General features: G+C 45.2%; 1 protein-coding gene across 1 annotated transcript in view; it reads right to left on the bottom strand.

Annotated features, from left to right (window-relative positions):
• Nucleotides 1-18,096, bottom strand: part of pcxb (pyruvate carboxylase b) — a gene marked incomplete at both ends in the record, with an annotated part of 43,759 nt that extends 25,663 nt beyond the window's left edge. The window contains 6 exons of the mRNA XM_080839858.1: nucleotides 958-1,202; nucleotides 6,328-6,419; nucleotides 7,046-7,106; nucleotides 7,791-8,040; nucleotides 8,525-8,765; nucleotides 17,960-18,096. Coding sequence (XP_080695984.1) covers nucleotides 958-1,202; nucleotides 6,328-6,419; nucleotides 7,046-7,106; nucleotides 7,791-8,040; nucleotides 8,525-8,765; nucleotides 17,960-18,096 — 1,026 coding nt within the window. The remainder of the gene's footprint in view (nucleotides 1-957; nucleotides 1,203-6,327; nucleotides 6,420-7,045; nucleotides 7,107-7,790; nucleotides 8,041-8,524; nucleotides 8,766-17,959) is intronic.
• Nucleotides 18,097-18,438: the final 342 nt, after the last annotated feature.

The following is an 18,438-nucleotide window of genomic DNA, read 5'->3' as shown; positions in this document are numbered from 1 at the left end:
CACTATTAACAAAACAGCGCCTCGCAACATGGGCAACATCTGCCAATCTCTGCTCAAGGTCACGAAATCACCCATAATACCAGCCACATAGACTGAATATTAGCAACTTATATTGAAAACAGAAGATTAACTTCTGTCAAGATGAACAAATGGTCACATATGTGACCTCGGAGTGGCGTGAATGTAAAGCTCCATCCATCAGCATTACACTGACAGATGATTGCATCAGCTAGGAGCAGCTTACACAACACAGACACAAACAAACCCATCCCCTATCCAGGGCTGTGTCTCCAAGATAGTGTCATTCAGACTTAGCTGTCAGTTGCAACCTGGATTTACAGCGTGTTTGTATGCGTGTGTGTGTGTGTGTGTGTGTGTGTGTGTGTGTGTGTGTGCGTATGTGTGTGTAGGTGTGTTTGTGTGTACATAGCATGATAATTCACCATGTCTGTTCGAGACCTGCAGCATGAGGTAGGAGTCAGGGTGGGGTGGGGGTGGGGGGGTCGTGTGTTGACTGAGGTTAAGCCCAGGCTTTTGACATGGTGGTGAGAGCAGATGGGTGTTTAGATGTGTGGGGAGGTAAATAAGGAAATAAACACCAGGTGAACCGTATCCAAATCGGCCATGTAAATACCAACATGATGAAATCACCACTTGATAGGCAGCGGGCACCACATCTCCTCTGGGCCCAGCAGTTAAGGTCCCAGGAGGGACATCAAAGCAAGGAGGAAGATCGTAAGGCGAGGATGAAGAGGAGATTATTTACTCCACAAATGGGTAGAAGTGGTACAAGGCTGGGGTGGCGGTAGGGGGTGGTCGGTGGTGGTGGTGGGGGGGGGGGGTATATGGAGAGTAGAAGATGCAGTAATCCTGTGCGTTCCCGGAGGGCGACGGAGTAAATAACAAGGTAAACAAGTCAACAACGCGTTTACAGCCCCGATCCCGATCCCTGCTCACCTTGATGAGGTCTCCCAGGAGCTTGTTGGCCTCAGCGTAGGCCTTCTTCACGGCCTTGAACTTGTTGCCCAGGCCCATGCTGTGCGCCTGGAAGTGCAGGTTGGTGTACTGGCCGCCGGGGATCTCGTTCTCGTACACGTCGGAGTTGCCCGACTTCATGGTGGCCGTGCAGTCGAACGGCGCGTACAGGCCCCTCGCCACCTCCCAGTACTCGCTGTAGTCGAAGACCTTGTCCAGGGAGACGCCTGCGAGAAGGGGAGAGAAACAGAATGAGAAACAGACCAGAAAATAACAGAACAGAAAATCGAGAGACTATAAAGTAGTACATTGAGAGACTATAAAAATGTAGTTGTAGTACTTTTTATAGGGCTACAGGGGATTGAATAATGCCATTTGTTTGCTTAGTCTGTCTCCATTTCTGGCCTATTAATCCTCCATTATTGCTGGGTTTCTCAATAACTCTAAATCACAATTCTCGAATGACAAACTCTTTGTTAAAAACTCCACGCTCCAGCATTTTCTCATTCTTTTGTGGAGATTTCAGTGCAATTTCAGCAAAAATTTTTTTTATGTCTGCAGACATAAACAGATAAACTACTCATGAACCTTGATTGTTGTTGGACTCAAACCAACCGAAAGCAGAAGATTAATCAGAATGCGATGGGCCGCTGAGAAACAGCTTGTGTCAGGCCAGCATTGTGGCTGACGTAGAATAACAGAGAACTTCAACCCACATAAGTGGATTTGCTCATAACTCCACCATAAGGCCTTACATAATATCTCCTCATTTTATTGGACAAGCTCTAGAGGGATCTCATTCTTCAGAATGAGGGGGAGTTTGTATGAAACATCTAGCCAGATTACTATGGTCACTGGGGGCAATGTAAACATTCAGCACTCAAAGCCAATCAGGCAGGGGGGGTTGGTGGCTTCCACAGACTGCTGAAGTAGCTCTTTTCCCCACTCTATTCTTCATTACCTCACCCAAATGAGTGGCCTTTTCTGGGCGAGGAGGATAGTCTGTGATCATCTGCTTCATGATTGGATGCCATTACGGGGGCTCATAGTAGAGGCTTATGGGGAATGAGTGCATCTGAGAAGAAGATTTCCCTGTTGTTTCTCAACAAGTTGTAAATGTGGGCAACTAATCCGCAGATTTATGCTGCTGTGCCGTATAAACTGATTAAAAAAAACGCACATACCATTCGGAAAGTGCTAAAAAATGTTTCAGGAAATGTGTCACAGCAATTGAAAAAAATCGGAATACTTGCTCAATTGTACACTGTATAATTGTTTGGATTTCCACCGGCACAATATAGCTTGTCTATGCTTTGCCGTCTTTCACAGTAGTTCATGTGGTAACAAAAACAGTAAAGGGGAAACTCATGACAGCAAAGCTTTCTTAACTTATGTCGAGAGTGACTGATTCATACAGCATAGATGTATCAAGGGAGTGGCAGGTAGATAGAAAAATATACAGATCGATAGAATGGAAGACAGACAGACCGACAGACAGACAGACAGACAGACAGACAGACAGACAGACAGACAGACAGACAGACAGACAGACAGACAGACAGACAGACACACAGACACACAGACGAATATTTAGGATGTAGCGTTGCTTCCTCAGCTATAGCCGACACAATACAGCGATGAAAGCCACAGTATAACAAAGACAAACAACCACCGGATGAAAGGAGACAGAGGGACGAGCAGATGGCGCTAAATATGCACAATACCTATGGCAGCCAAATAAAACAAGACCAAGAGAAAGAGGGTCTGTTTCTTGGCACTATCAAAGCACACTAGGCGTAATCAGCGCTCCCTCAAAAACATGGACACCAGAGGCAAAGGATCCAAAACAACAAACACGCTAAGCCTTTGCATCCATCTTTGATGCAAGTCCACGCGGCCTGTTTGTCAATCAATCGATGCGTGCCCATGTTGCTGTCAGGGCACCGTAATCAATGCTAATTGAATCAAGCCACGTGCTAACAGCCCCATGCCCCAACAGTGGCACCTCTGGTTGTGTCTCTAGGCAAAGTGAAAGTGCCACATACTGTTGCAGTCACGCACAGTTAAATCACTGTTATGCGCTCAATCGCACACAGGAACGCATGCGAAAACATGCCACGACGCACACTCACACTCATTCACACACAATTGAGCACAAACACGCACTTGAACATGCACGCACACACACACACACATGCACACACACACGCTCACATACAGACATAACCACCCTCAAACTTCCTGCAGTCTCTTTTGAGTAAGCCCCTAACGTGGTCATAGCCTTTCTTATATGGAGTCATGGTGACATTGCTACTGTGTTGTGTCCCATTAAAATGATCACACACTGCTGTCACAGTGGTGTATTGAGTAACGCACACACGCCTTGGGAAAAGACTACACACACACCCACACACAAGCAAGCACGCATGCACACACACACATACACTCACACAGACAGAGACGTGCATGTGTGAGTGAATGCACAGACACACACGCACACACAGACACACACACACACACGCACTTACACAGACAGAGACATGCACGTGTGAATGAATGCACAGACAGATATATCTCCTGCCTGTATTGAGCACACATTGTGACACAGCCCCTTGTGCACATGTTGCTATGACTAAAATCCACACACACACACACACACACACACACACACACACACACACACACACACACACACCCACACACACACACACACGGACAGTCACATGTGCCCATAGATTCATTTTCATGTCTCTACGTCCAAACGCAGAGAACGCACAGACAGTGATCTAAACTCCAACTCCAGCGCAGGAGAAGAGCCCTCGAAAGCCACGGAGCCTTAATGAAAGATCCGTTTCACTGGCTCAATCCCCGCCTGCCACCAATCCCGCTGATAATCAGCGAGCCACGCTGCTGACACATCGATTCCCACAATCTCCTCGCGCAGACCATCACTTCATCAAGAGGAATGGCAGAGCGACAAGAGAGGATCCGCAACTCAGCCGGCAGTTGAGCCGCGGTTAACTAGGAATTAAGTGCTTAGCTGGCGCGGATTCGCCGAAAAGCTTCAAATAGAGTTATATTTTTGAGATGATTGAGGCTTGGGCCTGGGCCTGTTCTTCATCCAACCCCAGCCCACCCCACCCACACACACTCACACACACACCAGACACACACACACTCTCACACACACACACACACACAATCACACAATCACACGCTCACACACTCACACACACACACACACACACACACACACACACACACACACACACACACAATCACACACTCACACGCTAACACACTCACACACACACACACACACAATCACACACTCACACACACACACACACTCTCACAAACACACACACACACACACACACAATCACACACACACACAATCACACACACACACACACACACACACACACACACACACACACACACACACACACACACACACACACACACACACACACACACACACACACACACACACACACACAGACACTCCCTTCCATCGGAAATCACGTTCTGGGCATTAAGGCGTCTTACAAGACACAGAGAGAAGGGCTGAAACTTTTCTTTTTGTCTCACTGAGGCGCTCCGTGGATTAGCTGTGGGTTCCAGGCACACGTTGTCTCCTCCTTTTTTTTTTGCTTGCGGTGCAGAGTTGGGGCGACGTCTTAGACCCGAAGCCCTGGCACAAAAGGGCTCAGAGTCAGGCGAGGAAGAGGGCGAGGATAAAAAGGAGGGAACAGAGAGAGAAGGAGAGGAAGAGGACAGCAGGACTAACAAGGGGAGCAGACCTCTTTCAAAATGGAGGATAAAAGGGGCCTGGGAGAGAGAAAAACTCTGAAATGGGGAAAAAAAGGAAAACAAATGCGTCCTGATGGGGAGAATGGAGAGCTATGGAGGCGAAAGAGAGGGGGGAAGAGGAATGAAGAAAGGAAGTGAGTGAGCCAGGGAGGAAGGGAGAGGAATAGGAAGCAAAGGCATGGCTCTGGAGACGGAGGCAACAATAGTGCATGTGTTAAGCAGGGTGTGTGGGAATAAGGAGATGACAAATAGGCTGCACACTGCAGTAATGAAAGAGTACGGAGGAAGAGGGGAGGGAGGGAGGAGGAGAGAGAGAAAGAGAAAGAGAGAGAGAGAGAGAGAGGGAGAGGGAAAAATAAGAAAACGGGTGAAGCGGGGGAAACGGTGGAAGATACAGTACATCTGTTTGCCTGGATAACCTGACAGCTTCAAGACAATTCAATTAACTTGGCAACACTGCACACTCTCGTTAAGGCAGAGAGAGGGGAACAAGGAAAGAGTCAGTGTGTGTGTGTGTGTGTGTGTGTGTGTGTGTGTGTGTGTGTGTGTGTGTGTGTGTGTGTGTGTGTGTGTGTGCCTGGGAGAGAGAGAGTGAGAGAAAGAGAGAGAGAGAGACTACAAGAAAGAGAGACAGGGAGAGGTATTAAAGGCGAGGGAGTGAGAGGGGGAGACGGAGAGAAGGTGGGGGTGAAGAAAGAAGGTCAAGCCGTGAGGAATCCTTGATAAATAAATAAGCAAGCAGGCAGTGAGCAATGGTGTGCTTCTCCAGTAAACACGCATGCACGCGCACGCACACATACACACACACAGACACACAGAGAAACACACATTAACACACAGAAATACACATTAACACACACACAGACACACACAGACACACATATACACACATATACAAACACACACACACACACACACACACACACACACACACACACACACACACACACACACACACACACACACACTCACACACACACACACACACACTCACACACACAATCACACACACAGGAAGACACTAGACTGTGCACTTCAGCAGTAGGAATACTTAACATAATGGCCGACAAGCAAATGTACTCTGTGCAGTGAGAACACATCCACCGCCTGAAAGATCCACTTATGTGTTGAGTCATCCCTCACTATCCCTCGCTTGAACACACACACACACACACACACACACACACACACACACACACACACACACACACACACACACACACACACAAACACACACACACACACACACTGTCCAATACTCTAACTCTCTATAACCACAAAAAATCTTTACAAACATTACACAATTGTACAACACATTTACAATCTACACAACTGACATTGCTCAGACTAGAACAACACAAACTAGATGATGCTACTCCCGACCAATCGAAACGCTTCGCCTCAGCTGACGAGAAGAGCGTCACAAACAACACAACCCCTGTCAGAGGCCAGCTACCCCACAGTGCGGGGGAAACCAGTCCACACTGACACCAAAACTGATGACGCTACCCACTGAGCCTGTTCTCCTCAGTTCACCTTGAGCATCACGGTTGCCCCGGCGACCTGAGACCTCGTTCCACCCGTGCACTTCCCCCCCGCACCCCCGGCACTGCTTCACTGCCTTCCAGCTACATGACATAAGACACAACAACAACACAACACATTTCCCACAAGGCCACTCTTTCTTCTCTCTTTCTCTCTCTCTCTCTCTCTCACGCTCCCTCTTTACCCATCTGTCTCTCTTCCCCTCCCGTATCTTTCCCTTTGTTCAACTCTCTTTCTCCATCCTTATTCTCCTCTCGATCTTTCGACTCCCACTTCTCTACGCTTTTGCCTGCGTGCCTCTTCGCTTCCCTGTTGGCAGTATGGTCATCACCGATGGTCAGCAGGCTTTCTGTCCGCTACATCACGCACAGAACAGACATGCTGACCGGCACAAGTCACGCACACTTACAAGCACGCTCTCTTACACACACACACACACCCACACACACCACACAAACACATACACACACACACACACACACAAGCAAACACCTGATTCCATTAACATTAGATGGAAACAGGAAACTCTACAGCTCTCTATTGAGTGACACAAAGAGTGCCTACACTTGACTGTTGATTGATTGACAGCCTGGCTCCAATCAGTCGCTATTGATTGCTGCGGGGGGTTGTGTGTGTGTGTGTGTGTGTGTGTGTGAATGTGTGTGTGGGGGGTGCTTGGGTGTGTGTTGATGCGTGGATTCTGACTGACAACCTCTCTGGCCTGGTTCCCGTGCCAATGGCCATGGTGAATGACAAGCCCTTCAGCCTTCCTGCCGACCCCTGGCGTGGAGGGAGGTCCAAGAGTTCAATCTCTCAGGCGTTCCGAGGCAGTGCATCACGTGTTTTTACTGACTTCACTTTCCCACTTTATTTTATCAAATACGAGTATCCTGTATTGCCCGTTCACTTATCTCCACCAAATGTAATCCAGGGGGTTCACTTTCTTCTATTCCTTTTTCTGTAAGAGTATTGAACTTGGCTTTCTTATTTAATGTAGGAGAATTCTGCACAGGCCTTTTTTGGAGGCTGTAGCTCTTTTGATTGTACAAAATGTGCATGATTGTCTCTGCTGTGTAACATGACTTAGCTACACTGACTTCACAAACCGCTGTGGAGTTTTAGCAACATGGTCCTGACTCATCAGTATCAACTTAAACAGCATGGTACGGATTCACAGGTGTTGAGTTTAGCAACTGGTTTTGACTCACCAATGTTAAGTTTAGCCACATGGTCCTGATTCCTCAGTGTTAATTTAAACAGCATGGTTGTGACTCACCAGTGTGGAGTTTAGCAACATGGTCCTGATTCATCAGTGTTGAGTTTAGTAACATGGTCGTGACTCCTGACTCACCTGTGTTAACTTAAACAGCATTGTACGGATTCACCAGTGTTGAGTTTAGCCACCCTAGTCCTGACTCACCAGTGTTGAGTTTAGTAAAATGGTCGTGACTCACCTGTGTTGAGTTTGGTGCCGTTGGTGCAGGCTACCATGGCGCCCATGCTGGGTTGGGAGGTCATGCCGGACATGGAGTCCACGGCCACGTCCACCACATCTGCCCCGGCCTTGGCACACGCCAGCATGGCGGCCACCCCCGCTCCCGCCGTGTCATGGGTGTGCACGTGGATGGGTACCTCGGGGAAGCGGTCACGCAGCGCACCAATCAGGAGCCGGCTAGACTCGGGCTTCAAGAGCCCGGCCATGTCCTGGAGAGAGAGAGAGAAAGAGACTGCCTTTAAGAATCGTTTGTCATAAAAAAAATAAAAGATGAATATCATTTGAAAAATTACTACTGTATCATTAATCGTTAAAAAAACCATCACTAATCAGAAATAAATAAATTAAACTCCATCCAACCCAACTGACACCACATGCAAAGTGCAGGAGAGATATGCAGAAAGGCAAAGATAAAGAGACAGAGCGAGATGAAAGGAACAAATATTGAAGAAAACTAAATGAAAGGTAGGTGACTGAATGAAGACCTTGGAGAGCAATCAGTCTGCTGTTCAGCCTTATGTTATTTCAAATAAAAATGACAAGCTTCTACACAATATCACCTAAAAGGATGTAAGGTGCCATTACACACACCACAATCTTACCACAATGTCTATGATTTACAAATCAGGGATTGCTATTTTTAACCTCTATGCAGTTACTGTGGCTCTACTTGTCCCTTTTTGGCCACCATACCTTAATGGCCAGTATGTGTGTGCCGGCTTTGACCAGCTCCTCGGCCAGCTCCAGGTAGTAGTCTAGGGAGTACTTCTGCCGCATGGGGTCGGACACGTCGCCAGTGTAGGAGATGGCGGCCTCCACCACGCCACCCGCCGAGCCGGCCGCCTCCATGCCCAGGATCATGTTGGGAAGGTAGTTGAGGGAGTCGAAGACGCGGAAGATGTCCATGCCGTTCTCCTTGGCCACCTCGCAGAACCTGGGTGGAGAGGAGTGGAGGGAGAGATAGACTGAGACATGACAGAAAGACTTGAGAGGAGGTCATGTGACTAGGACATGAGAGGAGGACATGTGACTAGGACATGAGAGGAGGTCATGTGACTAGGACATGAGAGGAGGACATGAGAGAAGGACATGAGAGGAGGTCATGTGACTAGGACATGAGAGGAGGTCATGTGATTAGGACATGAGAGGACATGAGAGGACATGAGAGGAGGTCATGTGATTAGGACATGAGAGGAGGTCATGTGATTAGGACATGAGAGGACATGAGAGAAGGACATGAGAGAAGGACATGAGAGGAGGTCATGTGATTAGGACATGAGAGGACATGAGAGAAGGACATGAGAGGAGGTCATGTGACTAGGACATGAGAGGAGGTCATGTGACTAGGACATGAGAGGAGGTCATGTGACTAGGACATGAGAGGAGGTCATGTGACTAGGACATGAGAGGAGGTCATGTGATTAGGACATGAGAGGAGGTCATGTGACTAGGACATGAGAGGACATGAGAGAAGGACATGAGAGGAGGTCATGTGACTAGGACATGAGAGGACATGAGAGGACATGAGAGAAGGACATGTTCATTAGGACATGAGAGGACATGAGAGAAGGACATGTTCATTAGGACATGAGAGGACATGAGAGAAGGACATGAGAGAAGGACATGTTCATTAGGACATGAGAGGACATGAGAGAAGGACATGTTCATTAGGACATGAGAGGACATGAGAGAAGGACATGTTCATTAGGACATGAGAGAAGGACAGAGACGAGTCCGGAAAGGTGAGGATGGAAAGATGGAAAGGCATGAATAGTGGAAAGGATAAGCCGAAGAAAGGACAAAGGAAAGGACAAAATGAGGATGCAGAATATGAAGAGATGAAAATAAATGGATGGAGGGAAAAAGGAGGAGCAGGTGTAGAGACAGAGATGAAAAGAAAAGAGGTTGGAGAGAAAGAAGAGAAAGAAGAGATGAAAAGAAAAGAGGTTGGAGAGAAAGAAGAGCTACACAAAGACAGCAGCAGAAAAAAGGAAAGCAGCAAACAAAAGAAGCGAGAGAAGACGGCTTGCATGAAGGTGCAGGTGTTGCTCCCAGACGCTGCTTAAAATCCCATTAGTAGCAGCCATTAAGAGCGTGGGCCTATACTCAATACAAGCCTTCAGGTGATCACCCCATCCTACCTCTTCTCTGGATCTTTGCGTGTCGTTGTCCCTGCTCATCATGTCCACATTAGAACATAAAAAATACTCAGAAGGACATTAATGCCTCAAAACATTTAGTGTCCCTGAACATTTCTCCAAATACGATTAGGAGTAATTTGAAAGCGTTTCAAACGCATCCCTCGGCTCCCTCCTTGGAGATCACATGCGCTCCACACGCACGGAGGTCAAGATGAATTATGCACTTTTTGCAAACACCCCGTAATAAGCACACGTATTAGTGCAAACAGGCTACGCTTACTCTTACTTCATTTGCCTTGGCTTCAAAAAAAAATCACTCGACTAACACGCTGACGTTCGATTACCTATAATTCTCTAGATACACACCATCGCCGTGAGAGGATCCTCTGGGCTGGGTGTGTGTGTGTGTGTTTGTGTGTGTGTGTGTATAAGTGTAGGAATGGCTTAGTGCTCTGAAAGGTCGCGCAACGACAGTGCTAATTTCATGAGTGCCTCAGGTGCAACAGTTGGAGATGTGTGTGGATGAGGATGAGGATGAAAAGGAAGGGATGGGATGAGGTGCTGTCATGATTATCGCCGTGAAGAAATACCACTGCGCCGCTGGGACACTAGCAGGCCCCGCGCTAATTCTACAGCCAGGGCCAGGATTTACATATGTGTGCATGATTAACATATGTTAATCACACACACACACACACACTATAATAAATTGCAGGTGTTTCATAGGCAGGCACAACACCTTTGGCTCACAGCAGCCATAAATAAACAATGTCCCACATAGCTGGGGAAAATTGGCTACTCCATTCATAGTACCAAGGCTAAGTGAAGGCATTGTGGGTCTGTCAGGGAGACATGTTTGCCAGGTTTTGCCTCAAGATACAATCCATATGTATGAGTGTGTTTACATGTATGACATTGCATGAGACATTGTCATGGGATCGATTTAGTGATAAAAAGATTTGCAAAATAGCCTGCGATTTACAAATACAGGACACGCTTCTCAAACAAACACAATGTGCTTTGCAAATACTGCTTTGCCTGTCAAAAACATCAAACATGCTTTACAAATACAGGGCACGCCTACCAACAACATACAATGTTATTTTTCAAAAACAGGACACGCCTATTAAAAACATCCAATGTATCTTGCAAATACAGGACACGCCTATCAAAAATATCCAATGTGCTTTGCAAATACAAGACACGCCTATCAAAAACATCCAATGTGCTTTGCAAATACAGGACACGCCTATCAAAAACATCCAAAGTCTTTTGCAGATAAAAATGCTACTCACAAGCAAATGAAGGACAGGTTCCACAAATGTAAACAAAGAATGGAAATAAATAAACCACATTTTGCATGTCTGTATTATAGGTTTTACAACGGCAACACATGTTTTCTACAAATACACAGCACCCACGTCATCTGTTGGCAGGTGACTTATGGCTCTGGTTTTGCGCTTCTTTGAGTTGCAAATGTAAAGGCACCAAAACAGCAGGTGGCGCTCAATTCAGCTCATGAAATGGCTGGTTGGTTGTGCGACTAGAGAATAAGAACGTTTATTTATCTTTTTTTGCATTAGTTGGATTTTAATTTAGTTGTTTCATTTTATTAATAAGATAAGTAAGGTATATCGCACAAATAGCTACACATTGTACCTAACTATACATTACTATAGCTGTATTGATAATGCTGTATTTTTAGCTACTTTGCTCGGGTTCATATAGCACATCCAAACGCAATGTTTTTCTCTGAATTGTTCTATTTTTCTTATGTGGATGCACAATAAAGTTTGGCGTGGTCAGAGCTCAGTCTCAGTATGCATTAGTTATGTCTTTGCACTCTGAACGGTCCTCATGCTACGACCTCCCGTTTCACCACCAACCCTAAGGGCTTGCAGTGTAGCGATTGTGTTATCTGTGTACAGTACTCTAAAGTAGCTATATTGTTTTTGAAACCTCGAAGCGATTCCTGCTCAGGGTGTGGTTTGTGATATGCGATCAGGGATTCTGTTCTAAACCGGTTGTCTTCATCCTAAAGGCCTCTCTCATTAACAAGGTCTTTCCACCCTTAGAACGTAGGCTATGGTCAATGGATATTTTTGGTCAAAATCCTAGATCAGTGGTTTCTGATGATCAAACCACCCTTGACTGGCAACATCAAGACCACTACTGTCAAAGTCACTTACATCAGAATCTTTACTCATCCTGGTGTTTATTGACAATGAACACAACAGTGACACTTGGTGGTTATGTTTCCCATTTTTGCATTGAGTCTACAACTTGTCGATTTTACATTAACAAGCAGTTAAAACCGTACCTAAGATGGTGATCATGATCAAGACAGTGCTTCAGGAGGTGGAGGAGTAATTTAGCTATTGGAAGGTGGCTAGTTCCAGCCCAACTCCATCTCACCGAGGGCCTTATTTACTAACAGGATTGCGCCCATTTCGTAAAATAGCGGGTGTAAACATAAAACGGTATTTACAAAGGAGGCGCATTTGAGTAGAAGCGCAGATTACCGCTGGTCGGAGGGTATAAGGAAAAGTGGGTGTGCGCCGCAAAGAGGTGGGAGGAGAGGCAATAAGTGCGCCTAATTATGTATTCCGTGGTATTTACTAAAACTGCCTGGCGAGAGTGCATCTCTAATTTGCGGGATAATTATCCGCCTCATAAAAGCACGTCTTAACCAGGAAGCGCTATTTTGATTGAGTCTGAAAACTTCAATATGGCAGCAATTATAAGAACAAGGCGAAGACACAGACAAAGACAACGCGCAGAAATAATTTTTTCAACACGAATAACACTTTCCCAGTTAAGCGAACCAGAAATCATTAGACGGTACAGGTTAACCAGCGGCGCAATACTACAATTACTGAACCAGATCAGAGACGACATCGAACCCTCCACCCGGCGATCACATTCCATTCCATCAGTTGTTAAACTCCTGGCAACATTGCAAATACTGGCATCCGGATCATTTCAAACAGTTATAGCATCAGCAGTTGGTATATCTCAGCCTTCACTCAGCCAGATATTCACCCAGGTACTCGACGCATTGCTATGGCGCACTGGTCAATATAAACATTTCCCTACTACCATAGCTGAAATTAGAGACATCAAACAGGACTTTTTTCAAATTGCAAACTTTACGGACGTAATTGGAGCCATTGATTACACCCACATCCAAACAGTCCCACCTTCAATCCACGAACACATTTACCGAAACAGAAAGCACACATATTAAATGAATGTCCAGGTCATATGTGATGCCAACATGACCAATACTAACGTGGTTGCCAAATACCCTGGATCTGTCCATGACAGTTTTATCTTTCGGAATAGTGCCATCTATCCAAGATTGAGCTACAAGGATTTTGGAGAGGCCTGGCTACTTGGTAAATGTATTTGTTTCAGTGGGGATATATTGTAGTGAACCCATGTCCCTTGTAGAAATTATTAATCTCGCCATGTACACATCTATATTGTTATATTAGACAGTTTATGCATTAATGCCACCCAATAGCATATTCTTTATAATCGTGTTCTTTTAAACATCTCCCTGTAGGTGATGGTGGGTATCCCCAACAGCCACCGATAATGACACCTACAGTGGGGAAAATAAGTATTTGAACCCCTTGCGATTTCACAAGTTTGGCCACTTGCAAAGAAATGTGTGATCTATAATTGTAATGGTAGATGGATATTAACAGTGAGAAACAGAATATCAACAAAAAAATCCAGAAAAATGCATTTTATAACATTTATGACTTTATTTGCATTTGATGCAAAAAATAAGTATTTGAACCCCCAAAACTGACTGACAAAAATGGCTTAGTACTTGGTGGAATAACCCTTATTGGCAAGCACAGACGTCAGACGTTTCTTGTAGTTGGTCACCAGGTTTACAAACATCTCAGGAGGGATTTTGGTCCACTCCTCTTTCCAGATCCTCTCCAAATCTTTGTGTTGTGTTTTCAATGGGAGGGAATGAGGGAATGAAGTTCAAGCCCAATATTCCACGTTACATGGCCCCATCCATAGTTCCCTTGATGCGGTGGAGTCGTCCTGTACCCTTGGCAGAGAAACAGCCCCAAAGCATAATGTTTCCACCTCCATGCTTGATGGTGGGTATGATGTACTCTTGGGGTCATATTCAGCATCCCCCCCCTGTCAAACACGGCAAGTCGAGTTGATGCCAAAGAGCTTGATTTTGGTATCATCTGACCACATTCTGTCTCCCAATCCTCCCTAGAATCATTCAAGTGTGCAATGGTAAACTTCAGATGGCCCTGTACATGCGCTTCCTTGAGCAGGGGGACCTTGCGAGTGCTGCAGTACTTCAAAAAATTACGGCGTGGTGTGTTGCCAATGGTTTTCTTGGTGACTCTGGTCCCAGCTGCCTTGAGATCATTCACAAGCTCCCCCTGTGTAGTTCTGGGGTTATTCTGCACCTTTCGAATGATCACTGATTCCGCTCGAGGGGATATCTTGCATGGAGCCCCAGACCTAGAGCGGGTGACAGTTGTTTGGTGTTGCTTCCATTTATGAATAATCGCACCAATAGTTATCTGCTTCTCACCAAGCTGCTTGCCGGTGGTTTTGTAGCCCATTCCAGCCTTGTGCAGGTCCACAATCTTATCTCTGACGTCTTTGGACAGCTCTTTGGTCTTGCTCATGGTGGTGAGGTTGAAGGTGTGAGTATGATTCTTTGGACAGGTTTCTTTTATACAGGTCACCAGTTGAGATCAGGTATACCTTGTTAGACCTAATGAGGACTAATCTGTGTGCTTTTTGGGCACATAACTGGCCATTGGGAGCCAGAATTCTTGCTGTTTGCTTGGGGGTTCAAATACTTATTTTTTGCATCAAATGCAAATTAAGTCATAAATCTTATAAAATGCAGTTTTCTGGATTTTTTTGTTGATATTCTGTTTCTCACTGTTAAAATACACCTACCATTAAAATTGTAGATCACACATTTCTTTGCAAGTGGCCAAACTTGCGAAGTCGGCAGGGGTTCAAATACTTATTTTCCCCACTGTATACCCAACCCAGCATCGGCAGCAGAACAAAAATATAACTGTGCGCACATTGAATCAAGTAATTGAGTTTTTTTGTCCTGAAAAGCCAGATGCAGCAGTGTATTCCTTCCTTGTAAAAGGTTAATGTTTGCTATTTGAACCAATATATCTATCTCCTCTTGGCTGAACTTTCGTTTCTCTTCCTCGAATCACCCATGGTGGCAGTAACATGCAGGCGATTTATCCCGTCTTTTAGCGGCTCGCTAATTAACACTTAAGGGCGGAGTAAGGCGCTGATTGCCCAAAGCGGATCTGGTTTGATAAATACCACGAAAAATGCGGAAAAACACAGTGCGGTAATTTGCGCTTTGGCTAAGGCGCAGATTAAGCTGCGGTCGCATTGTTAGTAAATCAGGCCCCAAGTGTCAAGTGTCCTTGAGCAAGACACTGAACCCCCAACTGCTCCCAAAGCGCAGGTGGACACCTTTGATATTAGCCTCTGCCATCAATGTATGACGGGTAGGTGTATGAGGCATTAATGTGATAAGCCCTTTGAGTACTCTATGAGTAGAAGAGCACTATATAAAATGCAGTCCATTTGCCATCATCATTATGCTACTGTGTGAATGGACATTGAGAGCTTTGGCCACTGTGGGAAGTCCCCAACCAATAGCTCAAGGAATCTCCTGTGTAGGACTACAACTGTTGTAATATATCCATGACTACACATGTTGTAATATATCCATTCTTTATGTAGGCTTTTTAGTGCGCTTCCAACAGGAGCCTGAGTGGCTTATTGAGAGTCTGAGGTGTTGGCTGTCTTAATGGTCTTTTCTAAGGATGTTGGTCACACAGACATTGATACAGCAGGTTATAGTTTAGTTAGTTTCGGTTTATTTGATAGGGACAGATACACATCACGTAGGCTGTACAGCAGCCTAACAGAAAGGCATCATAGCATTTGTAGCCATAGGCTAATTTCCAATGCCTGTCCCTAAAAGGGCTTTTAAAATAAAATGTAAAAAAACTGTTTTTTATTGTTATTTTAAAGTGCAGCCTATCCATTCATCCAAGCCATTCATTCAATCTAAAAGACAGCCGATATACAGTACTGTGCAAAAGTTTTAGGCAGGTGTGAAAAAATGCTGTAAACTAAGAATGCTTTCAAAAATGGAAGTGTTAACAGTTTATTTTCATCAATTCTTCATAAATTAACAAAATGCAGTGAAGGAACAGAAGAAAATTCTAAATTAAATCAATATTTTGTGTGACCACCCTTTGCCTTCAAAATAGCATCAATTCTTCCAGATACACTTGCGCAGTTTTTGAAGGAACACGGCTGGTAAATTGTTCCAAACATCTTAGAGAACTAACCACAGATCTTCTGTGGATGTAGGCTTCCTAAAATTCTTCTGTCTCTTCATGTAAACCCAGACAGACTCGATGATGTAGAGATTAGGGCTCTGTGGGGGTCATACCATTACTTGCAGTACTTTCTGTTCTTCTTTAAGCTGAAGATAGTTGTTAATGACATTGGCTGTATGTTTGGGGTTATGTTCCTGCTGCAGAATACATTTGGTGCCAATCATACGCCTCCCTGATGGTATTGCATGATGGATTAGTATCTGCCTGTATTTCTCAGCATTGAGGACACCATTCATCCTGACCAAATCTCCAACTCCACTTGCAGAAATGCAGCCCCAAACTGGAAAGGAACCTCTACCATGCTTCACTGTTGCCTGCAGACTCTCATTATTGTACCTCTCTCCAGCCTCCAGCGAACAAACTGCCTTCTTCTACAGCCAAATATTTCTAATTTTGACTCATCAGTCCAGAGCACCTTCTGCCATGTTTCTGCACCCTAGTTTCTATGTTTACGTGCTTAGTTCAGTCACTTGGCCTTGTTTCCTTGTCGGGGTAGAGCTTTTTGGCTGCAACTTTTCCATGAAGACCACTTCTGGCCAGACTTCCCCGGACAGTAAATGTCTGTACCTGGGTACCACTGGTTTCTGCCAGTTCTGAGCTGATGCCACTGCTTGAAATCTTCCGATTTCGAAGGTAAATAAGCTTGATGTGTTTTTCATCAGCTGCATTAAGTTTCCTTGGCTGAACACTGCGTCTACGATCCTCAACGTCTTCTTCAAAAGAGCTGGAACTGCACATTTTGAAACCCCTGTCTGCTTTGAAATCTTTGTCTGGGAGAGACCCTGCTGATGCAGTATAACTACGTTGTGTCTTGTTGCTGTGCTCAGTCTTACCATGTAAATGGATAAAAAATAAACATTTATTGTTTACATTTTTCAAAGCATTCTTAGTTCATAGCATTTTTTCACACCTGCCTAAAACTTTTGCACAGTACTGTACATACTCATACCTAACCCTATATCAACGTAGGCCTACAGTCACTCGTTCATTCATTCACTAATTAATTAATTTAATTTAATAAAATTGGTTTTATTTCAGTACCTATTGTAATTTTTTGCTAGGTGTGTCCTGTGTTGGCAAAGCCCATTGTGTTTGTTTGTGAGGTGTCTTCTGTATTTGTATTAGCATATTTGCTAATCGTGGGGCATTTATAAATCACATTGTGTCTGCAAATTGCAGGGTATTTGTAAATCTTTTTGTCACCTAATTGATCCCATACCTGAGCAGTCAAGTGGGTTAAAGAGTATGTGTGTGTGTGTGTGTGTTTAAGTACGAGTGATTGTATGTCTGAGTGTGTGTGTCTGAGTGTGTGTGTGTGTGTGTGAACACCCACTTTCCCATAAACTTTCTTCGGGGTAGCAACCCACAACGCTGTGTGCATGTGTGTTTGTGTGTGGGTTTGTGAGTGTATGTTTGTGTTTCTGTGTCGACTACCTTGTGGTATTTGATGTGCCCCACAATGTTCTGTGCGCGCGTGTGTGTGTGTATGTCTCTGTGTGTGTGTGTGTGTGTGTGTGTGTGTGTGTGTGTGTGCTCACTTGAAGACTGCGTTGTCGGGGTAGTTGGTGTATCCCACGGCATTGGCGCCCCGCAGCAGCATCTGGAAGGGCACGTTGGGGATGAGAGCTCTGAGCTCCTGCAGCCGCCGCCACGGGCACTCATACAGGAAACGCATCGCCACGTCAAACGTAGCACCTCCAGACGGAGAGAGGGAACGAGAGAGAAAGAGAGAGAGAGAGTAAGAGGGAGAAAGGGAGGGAGAGAGAGAGAGAGAGGGGGGGGAGGGAAAGCGGGGGGTTATTTAACATTAAATTAACAATTAAAACATTGTCATACAATCTTTATACAATAACATCACACAACAAAACAAAAACCTCAAGCGCAAGGCTCCCATCCTTCCATTACCTTCTAAAACCCCTTCTCTCACACTTTCAAAAACACATTCCCATTGTGAGAGACGGATGGCGAGACAGAGGGGGAGAGAGACAGGGAGGGATTGAAAATTCCTTTATTTAAT

Source organism: Sprattus sprattus, assembly GCF_963457725.1.
Source record: "Sprattus sprattus genome assembly, chromosome: 5".
Taxonomy (NCBI): Eukaryota; Metazoa; Chordata; class Actinopteri; order Clupeiformes; family Clupeidae; genus Sprattus; species Sprattus sprattus.
The sequence above is the reverse complement of the archived record's forward strand: the minus strand, read 5'-3'. Positions and strand labels throughout refer to the sequence as shown.